The sequence below is a fragment of the Oncorhynchus keta genome, chromosome 1 (assembly GCF_023373465.1).
Source record: "Oncorhynchus keta strain PuntledgeMale-10-30-2019 chromosome 1, Oket_V2, whole genome shotgun sequence".
NCBI lineage: Eukaryota > Metazoa > Chordata > Actinopteri > Salmoniformes > Salmonidae > Oncorhynchus > Oncorhynchus keta.
In genome coordinates this window covers 36,675,449-36,690,275 of record NC_068421.1, presented here as the reverse complement: position 1 = coordinate 36,690,275, position 14,827 = coordinate 36,675,449, and the positions used below count along the sequence as shown (strand labels likewise).

General features: G+C 42.7%; 1 protein-coding gene across 2 annotated transcripts in view; it reads right to left on the bottom strand.

Annotated features, from left to right (window-relative positions):
• LOC118383491 (ras GTPase-activating protein 2-like) overlaps positions 1–14,827 on the bottom strand; it is a 44,139-nt gene that overhangs the window by 13,123 nt on the left and 16,189 nt on the right. For both annotated transcript variants that reach the window (XM_035770074.2, XM_035770026.2), the window contains exons 6-18: positions 10,190–10,273; positions 9,976–10,048; positions 9,639–9,715; positions 8,797–8,898; positions 6,826–6,976; positions 6,225–6,373; positions 6,005–6,119; positions 5,749–5,823; positions 5,491–5,614; positions 4,614–4,720; positions 2,460–2,546; positions 1,938–2,015; positions 1,682–1,755 (exon numbers count right to left, since the gene is read on the bottom strand). In XM_035770074.2, the coding sequence (XP_035625967.2) occupies positions 1,682–1,755; positions 1,938–2,015; positions 2,460–2,546; positions 4,614–4,720; positions 5,491–5,614; positions 5,749–5,823; positions 6,005–6,119; positions 6,225–6,373; positions 6,826–6,976; positions 8,797–8,898; positions 9,639–9,715; positions 9,976–10,048; positions 10,190–10,273 (1,296 nt within the window). The remainder of the gene's footprint in view (positions 1–1,681; positions 1,756–1,937; positions 2,016–2,459; positions 2,547–4,613; positions 4,721–5,490; positions 5,615–5,748; positions 5,824–6,004; positions 6,120–6,224; positions 6,374–6,825; positions 6,977–8,796; positions 8,899–9,638; positions 9,716–9,975; positions 10,049–10,189; positions 10,274–14,827) is intronic.

Below are 14,827 nucleotides of genomic sequence, written 5' to 3'. Positions count from 1 at the left end.
CTGGCAAATTAGTTCGCAATGAGCCAGGCGGCCCAAACTGTTGCATATACCCTGACTCTGCATGCAATGAACGCAAGGTAAGTGACAATTTCACCTGGTTAAAATTGCCTGTTAACCTTTCTTTTAGCTAAATATGCAGGTTTAAAAATATATACTTCTGTGTATTGATTTGAAGAAAGGCATTGATATTTATGGTTAGGTACACGTTGGAGCAACGACAGTCCTTTTTCGTGAATGCACACCGCATCGATTATATGCAACGCAGGACACGCTAGATAAACTTGTAATATCATCAACCATGTATAGATAACTAGTGATTATGATTGATTGATTGTTTTTTACAAGATAAGTTTAATGCTAGCTAGCAACTTACCTTGGCTTCTTACTGCATTTGCGTAACAGGCAGGCTCCTCGTGAGGCAGGTGGTTAGAGCATTGGACTAGATAACCATAAGGTTGGAAGATTGAATCCCCGAGCTGACATGGTAAAAATCTGTCATTCTGCCCCTGAACAAGGCAGTTAACCCACCGTTCCTAGGCAGTCATTGAAATTAAGAATGTGTTCTTAATTGACTTGCCTCGTTATATAAAGTTGTAAAAAAATAATTATATAATAAAATTTAAAAAAAGGCAAAATCGGAGTCCAAAATGACTGATTTCTGATTGTTATGAAAACTTGAAATCGGCCCTAATTAAATCGGTCGACCTCTAGTGTAGACCCTTGCCAGTTGGTCCACGCATGCTCCGAGTGCACATTCTGGTAATCCGTCTGGCCCCACGGCCTTGTGAATGTTGACCTGTTTAAAAAGTCTTGCTCACATCGGCTACGGAGAGCGTGATCACACAGTCGCCCGGAACAGCTGGTGCTCTCATGCATGCTTCAGTGTTGCTTGCCTCGAAGCAAGCATAAAAAAGGCATTTAGCTCGTCTGGTAGGCTCGTGCCACTGGGGAGCTCGCGGCTGGGTTTCCCTTTTTTAGTCTAATGGTTTACAAGCCCTGCCACATCAGACAAGTGTCAGAGCCGGTGTAGTAGGATTCAATCTTAGTCCTCTATTAATGCTTTGGCTGTTTGAGAGCTGTGCGGAATTTCTTATAAGCGACCAGATTAGTGTTCCACTCCTTGAAAGCGGCAGCTCTAACCTTTAGCTCGGTTCGGATGTTGCCTGTAATCCACAGCTTCTGGTTGGGATATGTACGTACGGTCGCTGTGGGGACGACATCGTCGATGCACTTATTGATGAAGCCGGTGACTGAGGTGGTATACTCCTCAATGTCATTGGATGAAACCCAGTCTGTGCGAGCAAAACAGTCCTGTAACGTAGCATCCATGTCATCTGAGAACGTCCGTATTGACCGAGTCACTGGTACATCCTGATTCCTGCTTACAAGCAAAAACTTTAGCAGGAGGACAGAATTATGGTCAGATTTGCCAAATGGAGGATGAGGGAGAGCACATCTCTGTGTGTGGAGTAAAGGTGGTCTGGAGTTTTTTTTTTTTTTCTTCCTCTGGTTGCACATGTGACATGCTGGTAGAAATGAGGTAAAAACAGATCTAAGTTCGCCTCCATTAAAGTCCCCGGCCACTAGGAGTGCCACTTCTGGATGAACATTCTTGCTTGCTTATGGCCTTATAGAGCTCGTTGAGTGTGGTCTTAGTGTCAGCTGGATGTGAGCCACTCACCCCTCTTTGAGAACCACAGAATCCTCCACTCCGCTGGACTCCTTGCTGACGTTGGAGGAGATCTCGTCTAGGAACTACACAAACACACAATGTTAGAGGGAAACACCATGCAAAATCAGCAATGCAAAAAAAAGCTAACATGGAAAACTGATTTACTAACATGTGGTTGGTAAAACCCTGAGTTTTGACACATGGTCTACAAAATCTAAATCTACAAAATATAATGTAATAGGAAGGTTCACAACCAACAACTCACCTTTTTTACTTTTCCAATACATTTGTCTTCTTGGAATGATTTGAAGAAATCGTACATGTAGGATTCTTTAAAACTAGACTAAAGACAAAAACACAGACAAAAAGTGTTACTTTTGTTCAGAGCAGACCTACAGACAACCCACGGGGCAAAAACTGGTTAAATCAACATTGAAATGATGTGGAAACAACACCCAAAAATCTATATGATGATGTTGAATCAACATGGAAAACGAATTGGATTTGCAAAAAGTCATCAATAAGGGCATTGTCTTTTTTGTTGTTGTCGACTTTTAACATAAATCCAATGACATGGTGAAATGTTTTGTTGATTTGACGTTGAATTCACATTAGTTGACAACTCAACCAAATGTTTATCCAAAATAGACCTTCAACTGATGTGCCCAGTGGGAATGAATGATATGATAGACATGTTGACTGACTGATAGACACACAAGGGAAGATTGATAAATTGATTGGTGGGCATGTTGACAGGCTGATAAGACAGACAAACATGAATACATACCAGTTTGTTTTTGGACAGGCTACCCCAGCTCCCCAGAGTCTGGATGGTCTTGGAGATTAGAGTGAGTGTTCGGGAGACCTCTAGGTCCTGACAGATGAGTGTACAAAAGACGTCAAATACCAGGGTCATGTTTTAAGGCACCGAACGGAATATTTTTTTATTTTTTTTAACGGGGTGGGACTAGCTGTGCTTGTCCAATAACTTATTGTCAATTACAAACACTCGTTCTCATTGCCATTTCAGAATGATTTTTGTCGTTGTGTTTATAAATCTATCTTTTGCGTGGCCTAATGAATATGACCGTTTATATCACAAAAATGTGTTTCCCAATGATGATTGATCTTGTTCAGCCTTTGTCATCTCTTATTATGGAACAGTTATTTTACTAACATAAATCATTTGACAAACATATCAAATTTGGGTAGCCTACACACCATTCTGCCATTTTGGAAATAAGTGAAATTCCAATGTACATGCATGTAATTACATCATTGCATGCAACATGTGCAGTATGTGTGTTGTATGATGTAGGCCTACAGTGAATGTACATTTCACATTTAAAGCCACTGCTACTTAGTTCTGCTGTGCTAAATGTCTTCTTTGCATGCTTTTTAGTCAGTCAGCCCTGGTTTCAAAGGAGTTTCAGTTTGCCACAGAATTCTCCCCGTTACGAAAGGGTCCAACTGCTCCCTTCAGCTCAATCTGAAGATGACCTTCTGGGAATGATAGAAGGTAAACCTCCATCTCCTCAGAGATCTAATAGTCTTCAGCAGCAACAACACTTCATACGCAACCACTGGCCAGCGGATTAGAGGAGGAGAGTAGTACCACACACACACACACCTCTGGTCCCTCACCGCACCATCCTAAATCGATTACAGATTCTCTAAACATCCTTTTTAAGGACCAATGAGCATGTACTTCTGGAGTAAATATCATTCACAGACTCTTACTGTATTTAAAATGGTCTGAAATGCTTTTAGCGATGCTCATGTTCAACCACAGATCCCTTAAGAGAACTTGGGTATGGGCTTACTGCAGTAATCTAAGTGAAAGGATAGTCCTGGGATTTTGCACAAAAAAAAATAGGCCTATCACCTGTAGGAACAAATTCTAACATTTAGGCTACAGGTACATTTACTAATAAATGACATGGTAAAATGCTAATCAGGCCAACACAGTAATATCATAGGCTACATGGGATTCATTAGAATAACTTGGCTAAAAATTCAGGAGAAGGCTAGACCTATTGCAACTTTATTATAAAACAGTTGACTGATCTTGATTTAGCCATTGTCGGTAACCTAGCCTACTTTTTATTTTACCTTTTACTTAACGACGCAAGTCAGTTAAGAACAAATTCTTACTTTCAATGACAGCCTAGGAACAACTGTCTGTTAACTGCCTGTTCAGGGTCAGAACGACAGAGTTGTACCTTGTCAGCTCGGGGATTTGAACTTGCAACCTTCCGGTTACTAGTCCAACGCTCTAACCACTTTACAAAGGTTTTCCCGGAATTCAATGTTTGTTTTTCTTTGTTGCTGCCGTGGTCACTGCTGGAGCGATTTGTTCATGGAAGAGTGTGATATTTAGGATGTTCTTTTGGGATGTTCAATTCTTTTTTTGTTGTAGAATGACTGAGGTCGTCACCTGTGATTTTTATTTTTAAAAGAACATCTTACTCAAATGCATGAAAAGGGATAGTGCAAGATTTTGGCAATGAAGCCCTTTTGCTACTTACCTAGAGTCAGATGAACTCATGGATACCATTTTTGTCTCTGTGTGCAGTTTGAAGGACGTTTAAGGTAGTTTCGCAAGCCATTGCTAACTAGCCATTGCTGCTAGCTGTTCCTATACCTAGCTGCTTCCAAAGACTTCAAGTCACTGTGCTAATGCTAGTTAGCAATTCAGTCACTGTGCTAATGCTAGTTAGCAAATGCTAACTTCAAACTACATGCAGACATAAAAATGGTATCCATGAAAATCTTGCACTAACTCTGGGTAAGTAGAAGAAATGCGAGGCGTCACTGCTAAATTAATATAGGGGAAGCACTTCACGTTTAAGTAGCTATACCATATCACTCCAGCGTAAACAAGGGATACCTCCGATGTGAAACAAGAGTAAAAAAAATATAGGCATATGGGCGTACTCACAGGATGGTGTGGGCGGAGCTGGAAGGTGTGTGGCGAGAGAACGGCGACGGCAAAGAAGCGCAGGAACACGAAGCTGCTGACCGCCGAATACTGGACATGAGGATCATCTGCAGGGGAGAGGAGGAAGGGAGAGAAGGAGACAGGTGAAGGAAAAAGAAAACCAAAGCTCGGCTTGCTCCCTGTCCTTATCCATTGACTGCTCAATGGTAAGAAAACAAGGATGTCGTTTATTGTTTTGGGTGAGCTATCCCTTTAAAAAGGTGCCAATTCGTATAAGCATGGTGGTTAATGAGAACATGACTTACACCAAGCTCCAACACTAGCTTTTACTTGAAGGGCCTCTGTCATACATACTACGGGACAACCTCCTGCACTTTAGTCAGGCTTCTGGCTCCACCTCATGGCGGACATGGTCTCTACAACATGCTGCTTACTGATGGACGATACTTAAAATCAGAGTCTTTTTTTTATATGAAGTAACTAGATAATACTTGGGAAAGACTGGCATAATATTTCTGTATCTAATCTATCATATTTTCTTTTGGATAGAGACCTGGACCAGTATACACAAATGCTTATAACAGGATCTACACGAGATCAACTCGATATTTGCGGTATGAAAACATCTCAGAAACATTTTTGTGGTTAGTGGACGTTCTCTCTAATGTGATGAGGCACAGTAAGTATCGATGAGAGAGCTGTGGCTGAGGAATAGGGTTACAAAACTCCAGAAACTTTCCCGGAAAGTTCGGCAAACCACCAAACAGTTTTTTTTAAACCCGGGAACTTTGGAAAGTTTTCTGGAATTTTGAAATCATGCTGAGGAGGTAGGATGAAGGTGAGTAGAGGATAAAGATGCGCGTGATGCCCTGCTCACCTGGGAACCGCTTGGAGGCCAGTTGACGCAGCGAGCGGAACACGTCACACATGAGCGGGGGACAGCTGGAGCTGGATTGGGTGATGGACGAGAACACCTTCTGAACGTACCCCTGCAGGTTCTCCTGGAGAGAGGACGGACACACACGTTGTGAACACACACACGTCGCTTATTAACACTTCATTCTGTATACCACCCCACCACTACACAATATACTGTTAGACAGCTTGCGATGCACTGGACAAATGTATACTGTACCTTGTTGACCTCAACGTTATCTCCCTCTTTCAGTTTGATCGGGTCAATCTCACAGGTTTTGTTTGATTCACAAATCTACAAAAGAAATTGAAGATGTTATGCTGAGTTTTGAATGCATTTTCAAACATGTTGTTCCTAGGTTAATGAGCTTTTATGATTTGGTTCATAGCACGGCTTACTTCTTAGGATCTGTGTTAATCTATGATATAATCAATTTGCTCACATCATTACCTAGGTAACATATGATGTACATTACCTCATCCAATACAGGCTTCAGGGTGACCGTCAAGTAGCTCCGCCCTACAATCTTCATCATGTCGTCGATGCAGCGTGTTGCCAGGGAGTTGCCACGGAAAATGGTGTTGGCCTCCCTAGACAGACAAGACCGGGTTCAGAGGTCAGCATACCTATTCACTTTATTGAGCACTACTTTTGTCCAGAACTCATAGGGCTGAGGAGAAGTGTGTACTACTCACTGAGTGTTCTCCAGCTCCAGGGCAGCGATGGCGGAGACGAAGGACACCAGGCGGCTGTGGTGGAGCAGCAGGCGGACCACGGGTAGCACCGCCTCATACCTCTCCCTGCAGATGTCCCCCAGAATGTGGGCCGCTGACGCCGAGATGGGCTGAGACGGAGAAGAGCGATAAATAGAGACAGAGATAAAGGCACCATACCGTGAGCGATGATTGGTCAGCCACTAATGGTTATTGTTTGACTGCAATTCCACATGTATACAGCCACCACAAATTACTGGCAACGGTGTGGAATACAATGTGGGGGCTGTGGGCGATGTTTGACCGATTGTCGGTCCTACGCGTCCTCTATTGTACACTCACAACTTTCTTCCTTTAAGGGAGACTGGAGATTTTGGCAATGATGCCCTTTATCTACTTCCCATTTTTATGTCCAGTATGACGGAAGTTAGAGGTAGTTTCGCGAGCCAAAGCTAACTAGCGTTAGTGCAATGCCTGGAAGTATCAACTAGCAATTCCTTTAAGTTCCTTAATGAGCATAATGTACCATTCAGACAGACAGACGGGAGCAGGTATGTGAATTAGACAGGTCTGAGGTTAGCACCTTGATGTCTGGGGACTTGAGCAGCAGCGTGCGGAGTGGTGTGTAGCAGGCGGATGGCAGCACATTGTCCTCGGTGTAGGTTACGTTGAGCCTCAGAGAGCCCAGGTCGTCTGTCTTGGACTTCCCGTTCCCTTTGGGCTGGAGGAGATACCTGTGGACCAGGGGTAAGACACCCAACAAAAACACACCCAGTCAGCTATACAGAGTGATGGCCAAATGACACATTTGTTTTTGACAGTGGTGAGTTGGGTTGCACATTTACCAGAATTTCACAACCCTAGTTGTGAGACGCAAATGATGCTCATTTCATATGTATAAACTGTATTCTAGTCAATGCCACTCCGACATTACTTATCCTAATATTTATACATTTCTTAATTCCATTATTTTACTTTTAGATGTGTGTATATTTTTGTGAATTGTTAGATACTACTGCACTGTTGGAGCTAGGAACACAAGCATTTCACTACACCCAGAATAACATCTGCTAAATATTTGTATAGTTGTGGGTCTGTATGTTACAGTGTGCATGTAACGATCATCTCTCCCTCTCTCTATACACTAGTCTCAAGGCCCTCATGGCAAACGCATAGATCAGTATCTGCATAATCCCTTATCACCTAGATGCGCGCACACACACTGTTTACAGAACGCCACCATCGTAGTGTTCAAAGCAGTCTGAGGACACAAAGGAAGGAACCGGTCAAAAGTTAACACAGATATAGAGTTGCTAGACTGGGGGACAGGATCTGGCACAGGTTAATCTCCAGGTGCTACACAGAATTGTTTATCATTTTGAAAACAGCTGTTTGAAACCATTGTTTAAAGCTGGTGGACCAAAACCGAAAGCAACTTTCGGTTTTGGTCTACCAGCTACAAAACAGCTGTAAAAACTATTTGTTGTGTTACAATTTAGACGGTACAATGATTCCCTACACTATTCAGTGCTTGTTTTCTCAGATAAACTGAAATTGAGCTAACAGTATCGAATTTTAGCAATCAGGAAATGACAGAGCGATTTCCACTAGATAAAAGTCAGAACAGTTTCCCCAGTTCGACAACAGATGCCGCTCCAGCAGGAGAAATCAATAGGCGCATTTTACAGCCAATCAGTGCTGAGGAGTATTTCTGTCTGTAATAAAGCGCTTTAATGCGGGAAAACTCGTTCTGATTGGCTGGGCCTATGTCCTCCAAGGCCCCCCCAGTCATGTGAAAGCCGTAGATTAGGGCCTAATGAATTTATTTCAATACGAATTTCCTTATATGAACTGTAACTAAGTCAAAGCTTTGAAATTGTTGCATTTATATTTTTGTTCAGATGAATAATGAATAAGACTATATGGGGGGGGGGACCTGATCCTAGATCAGAAATAATCTGGGTAGGAGTACTGCTGAGTATTGGCCCAGCTCTTGAACAGCCACCCTACAATGTGCAGATCTGATCTAGCATCCATGGATCTACGCGGAAAGAAACTCAGCACTGTGAGGGGTGTGACGTAGGAGCGTCGGATTCTGGTGGCTGATAAAACGAGGCGAGCAGCAGCGGAGTACGTAAGAGCCTCTGTGTTACGTCCCCGTATCTGTCCTTGTCATCTGCTAATCAGCCCATTCATGTCATATAGCTAGCTAGCGCTGCAGTCAGATTACATTCTTCAGGCTGGGATTAGAAGCAGCAACAGGCGTGTGGCTGCGTGCAGTGAGTGCACAACGTGTCCATGTGAGAGAAGCGTGTAAAAGTCACCCAATTAAGTGCGTATAAGGAATAGGGTGCCATTTAGGATGCAATCAGTGCGTTTGAGTGTGTCGTTAGAAGTGAGAGCTGTGGGCTCCTATGGGCACGCGAATGCTACATTCACCTTTGCATATTGGTGTGTCAGTACGTGAAATCTCCCAAGTTAGTGTGAGAAACCTGGCTCGGAAGCATCAGGAAGACAAATGTGCGAGGTGAACCTGCGATGCCACCGTTCTTACCAGGCCCTGTGAATGTGGTCATTTCGCAGAATCTTGACAGATACCCGCGTCTCCCCAAGGAAAACATCCTGCGCCAAATTCCCATTGTTCCACAAGTCAACTCTGCAGAGGAGCACAGAGAGAGATATTCCAATCACACATACTAATTGAATGTGATATTTGCAAATACACGTTAACTTTCATTTTATCTACAAATAAGGGACCAATGCCCCTTCCCTTTCCAAACATACCACTTCACCATTGGCTGACTGACACACACAGAAAACACAACCACAAAATACACTGAAGTGTTGGTCTTTACCTGTGTGAAGTATACAAATTGCAGTACACTTGAAAAATACACATGCGATTAAAATCACCTCAAATCCAAACCTGAAAGTCATGCATGCGTGTTTACCTCTCTGCCCAGCCTAGTCTTACCCCACTGTAAACCCAGTGAGCTGTGTCAGTCCGCTGTAAGTGATGCAAACAGAGACAACCCCCACAGATCCTTAACCACCATTTTTGCATTACACACTACACCTGTTGTGACAAACACAATTACAATCAAATCTGATTTAATTCAAAACACCCTGAAAACCCTCTCCCGACTACAGATGACAAGTCACTCCAGAGAGATGGAGGTATGGTGGTCTGTTTGCCAGTGTGGGGAAAAACCAACCCACAGATGTTCTGTCAAAGGTCAGAAGGAAAATGGAGGGAAAAAGAGAAGTAAAAGAAAGAAGAGAAGAGCGAACATAGCAGAAAGATGAGGGAAAAATAAGAGAAAATTGAAGGAAGAAAGAGGAAAGAAAACAAGAGGAATGAAAAGAAGAGGAAACAAGAAGAGCTGGCACACTCACTTGATCTCCAGCTTTTCAATGTCTTCCTCCTCTACTTGGAAATGAGACTTTTTTGTGTAACTGTTGGGCCTTGTGACCTGGGGACATCAACAAGACGGAATTTACATCAGTCTTCTCCAGCAAATAACTCATGAATTGTCAAAAAATCAGACAGACACCTAAGTCGCATTCATTAAGGAATGCAACGGAAAACAGTTGAAATGTTTTTGGAATGGAAAACTAATGTGAGCATTTCTTAATGGACAAGTCCTGGCTGTCCCTTCCTGTTTTAGTCAGTTTTCTTCAATTTGGAAGAAAACTGAGATGACATGAGCTGCCAGATGTAAATTACATTTACCTCAAAGTAAAAAGTTTCCTCAAACTGAGGGTCACTGGTCTTCTTTTTCACCTTCGTTTTCTTCTGGTCAAACCTAAGGAGACAGAAGAGTCAGAAATATACTCAAACCTTTCTCATGGGGGTCTATATGAAAGAATAAAAAATTAAATAATGCCTAAAATTGAAGTGAGCCTGTAATTATGTTCCACTGCAGAGGACGGTAGTCGAGTCTTACCTGGCAGGCCCAACGAGCGAGACCGTGGCATACGGGTCACAGTTCTGTCCACTGATCAGAGGCAAGCCCTGGCATTCTATTATCCTAGGGGAGACAAAAGCAACAGGAGATTGACATTAGTGTTTCTCAGATCAATTTAATGTGTTCTGACTATCTGACCTACCACTCACAATGTGCCACATAGATGACATATTCATGCTGCAAAAACTGTAAAACATGCACATGACATTTTTGTAGATTCATTAAAAAGGGAAATGTAACAATTTTTTACTTCCTATTCATCACCTCCAGCACCACCCCTAACCAACATGTGAAAATGGCACATTTCTATGTTATGAAGTAAAAAAAAAGATAGAGGAAGATACATTTCCCTTGCATTGTGTGATTTTAACCAATTATGAATAGTCATTACCTACTAATGATCTAATAAAAATCAGTTGAGGATGGCATTGGAAACACTTATCTTCCTCAATCTTTTTAACTACAAAACATAAACTTGCCATTTTCACTTAGAAATACATGACCAAAAGTATGTGGGCACCTGCTCATCCCAAAATCTGCTCATTCCAAAATCATGGGCATTAATATGGAGTTGGTCCACCCTTTGGTGCTATAACAGTCTCCACTCTTCTGGGAAGGCTTTCCTCCAGATGTTAGAACATTGCTGCAGGGACTTCCATTCAGCCCCACAAGAGCATTAGTGAGGTCGGGCACTGATTTTGGGCGATTAGGCCTGGCTCGCAGGCGCTGTTCCAATTCATCAAAAACGTGTTTGATGGGGTTGAGGTCAGGGCTCTGTGCAGGACAGTCAAGTTCTTCCACACCGATCGAGACAAATCATTTCTGTATGGACCTCGCTTTGTGCATGGGGGCATTGTCATGCTGAAACAGGAAAGGGCCTTCCCCAAACTGTTGCCACAAAGTTGGAAGCACAGAATATTGTATGCTGTAGCGTTAAGATTTCCCTTTACTGGAACTAAGGGGCCTAGCCCGGATCATGAAAGACAGCCCCAGACCATTATTCTTCCTCCACCAAACTTTACCGTTGGCACTATGCAGTCGGGCAGGTAGCGTTCTCCTTGCATTCGTCAAACCCAGATTGGTCCGTCGGACTGCCAGATGGTGAAGCGTGACTCATCACTCCAGAGAACGTGTTAAAACTGCTCCAGAGTTCAATGGCAGCGAGCTTTACACCACTTCAGCAAATGCTTGGCATTGAACATTAGGCTTGTGTGCGGCTGCTCGGTCATGGAAACCCATTTCATGATGCTCCCGACGACCAGTTCTTGTGCTGACGTTGCTTCCAGAGGCAGTTTGGAACTCGGTTGTGAGTGTTGCTACCGAGGACAGATTTTTACACGCTTCAGCACTCAGGGGTCCTGTTCTGTGAGCTTGTGTCGCCTACCACTTTGCAGCTGAGCCATTGTTGCTCCAAGACGTTTCCACTTCACAATAATAGCACTTACAGTTGACCATGGTAGCTCTAGCAGGGCAGAAATTTGACGAACTGACTTGTTGACAAGGTGGCATCCTATGACGGTGCCACGTTGAAAGTCACTGAGCTCTTCAGTACAGGTCACTCCACTGCCAATGTATGGAGATTGCATGGCTGTGTGCTCCATTATATACACCTGTCAGCAACATGTGTTGCTGAAATAGCCAAATCCACTAATTTGAAGGCGAGAGGACAAGTACATTAGTGTCTCTAGTTTGAGAAACAGGCACCTCACAAGTCCTCAACTGGCAGCTTCATTAAATAGTAACCGCAAAACACCAGTCAACATCAACAGTAAGTCCCTCTGTGTTCCTTTGCGCATCTTAATCTTTTCTTTTTATTGACCAGTCTGAAATATGGCTTCTTCTTTGGTACTCTGCCATGAAGGCCAGCATCCCAGAGTCACCTCTTCACTGTTGACGTTGAGACTGGTGTTTTGCGGGTACTATTTAATTAAGCTGCCAGTTGGGGACTTGAGGCATCTGTTTCTCAAACTAGACACTAATGAATTTGTCCTCTTGCTCAGTTGTGCCGCACTCTTTTTTTCTATTCTGGTTAGAGACAGTTTGCGCTGTTCTGTGAAGGGAGTAGTACACAGCGTTGTACAAGATCTTCAGTTTCTTGGCAACTTCTCACATGGAACAGCCTTCGTTTCTCAGAACAAGAATAGACTGAAGAGTTTCAGATGAAAGTGCATGGTTTCTGGTCACTTTGACCCTGTAACCGATCCCACAAATGCTGATGCTCCTGATGCTCTAAAGTTGTATTGCTTCTTTAAAAATCAGAACAGTTTTCAGCTGTGCTAACATAATTGCAAAAGGGTTTTCTAATGATCAATTAGCCTTTTAAAATTATAAACTTGGATTAGCTAACACAACGTGCCATTGGAACACAGGAGTGATGGTTGCTGATAATGGGTCTCTGTGCATCTATGTAGATATTCCATTAAAAATCAGCCATTTCCAGCTACATTAGTCATTTACAACATCTACACTGTATTTCGGATCAATTTGATGTTATTTTCATGGGGGAAAAAAAGGGCTTTTCTTTCAAAAACAAGGACATTCTAAATGACCTCGACCTTTGAACGGTGGTGTAAATATTCAGACCCTCTGCTTTGAGACTAGAAATCAGTGATGTAAAGTACCTAAGTGAAAATACTAAGTACTACTTAAATAGTTGTTTTGGGTCTGTACCTTACCATTTATTTTTGACTACTTTGACTTTACTACATTCCTAAAGAAAATAAATGTACTTTTTACCCCTTACATTTTACCCTCACACCCAAAAGTACTCCTGACATTTTTAATACTTGCAAGGACAGAAATAGTCTAATTCACTTATCAAGAGAACACCCCTGGTCTTCCCTATGGATCTGGCAGACTCACTAAACACAAATTATTTGTTTGTGAAATTTGTCTGAGTGTTGAACTGTGCCCCTGGCTCTCAAAAAAGTGTTGTCTGGTTTGCTTAATATAAGACATTTTAAATTATTTATACTTTTACTTTGATACTTAAGTATATTTCAAACCAAATACTTTTAGACTTTTACTCCAGTAGTATTTTACTGGATGAGTTTCACTTGAGGCATTAAAAAAAAAGAAAGTATGTTTACTTTTACTCAAGTATGAGTTTTGCAATCCCAGTTGACAGTGCATGTCAGAGCTAAAACCAAGCCATGAGTTCGAAGGAATTGTCCGTAGATGTCAGAGGTCCAAGACAGGATTGGGTCAAGGCACAGATCTGGGGAAGGGTACCATAAAATGTCTGCAGTATTGAAGGTCCCCCAAAACACAGTGGCTTACATTCTTAAATGGAAGTAGTTTGGAACCACCAAGACTCTTCCTAGAGCTGGCCGACCGGCCAAACTGAGCAATCGGGGGAGAAGGGCCTTGTTCAGAGAGGTGACCAAGAACCCGATGGTCACTCTGACAGAGCTCTAGAGTTCCTCTGTGGAGATGGGAGAACCTTCCAGAAGGACAACCATCTCTGCAACACTCCATCAATCAGGCCTTTATGGTAAAATGGCCAGGCAGAAGCCACACCACAGTAAAAAGACAATACAGCCCACTTGGAGTTTGCCAAAAGGCACCTCAAGACTCTCAGACCATGAGAAACAAAGTTCTGGTCTGATGAAACTAAGAACTCTGAATGCAAGTGTCACGTCCGGTGGAAACCTGGCACCATCCCTAGGGTGAAGCATGGTGGTGGCAGCATCATACTGTGGGGATGTTTTTCAGCAGCAGGGACTGGGAGACTAGTCAGGAGGATACGATGAACGGACCAAAGTAGAGAGATCCTGGATGATAACCTGCTCCAGAGCACTCAGGACCTCAGACTGGGGTGAAGGTTCACCTTCCAACATGACAACGTCCCTAAGCACACAGCCAGGACAACGCAGGAGTGGCTTCGGGACAAGTCTCTGAATGTCCTTGAGTGGCCCAGCCAGAGCCCGGACTTGAACCTGATCGAACATCTCTGAAGAGACTTGAAAAATAGCTGTGCAGCAATGCTCCCCATCCAACCTGACAGAGCTTGAGAGGATCCGCAGAGAAGAATGGGAGAAACTCCCCAAATACAGGTGTGCCAAGCTTGTAGCATCATACCCAAGAAGACTCAAGGCTGTTATAGCTGCCAAATGTGCTTCAACAAAGTCCAGAGTAAAAGGTCTGAATACTTATGTAAACGTGGTCAATTTATTTTTGATATTTTTTGTAAAAATGTCTAAAAACGTGTTTCTGCTTTACCGTTATGGGGTATTGTGAGTTATATTTATTTTTGTTACCTTTATTTATACAGGTTTTTTTTCTCATTGAGATAACATCTCTTTTCCAAGAGAGACCTGGTCCTGGACCTGTGTAGATTGATGGGGTAAACAAACCATTTAATTCATTTTAGAATAAGGCTGTAACGTAGCAAAATGTGGAAAGGGTCAAGGGGTCTAAATGCACTGTATATAGTGCATGTTGATGTTCTGGTGGTGCTGGAAATGTTAAGTTGTCAAGTAATTTTTTTATTTTAGTTTTAAAGTAAGGCTAGTACACTTTTACAACAAGTATCCAACTGACAAAACAAATCTCGATTGAGGGTAGCAGCACATCCTGACAAGGCAGGTCATATTTCCAGAATAAGGGCTAGGTAAA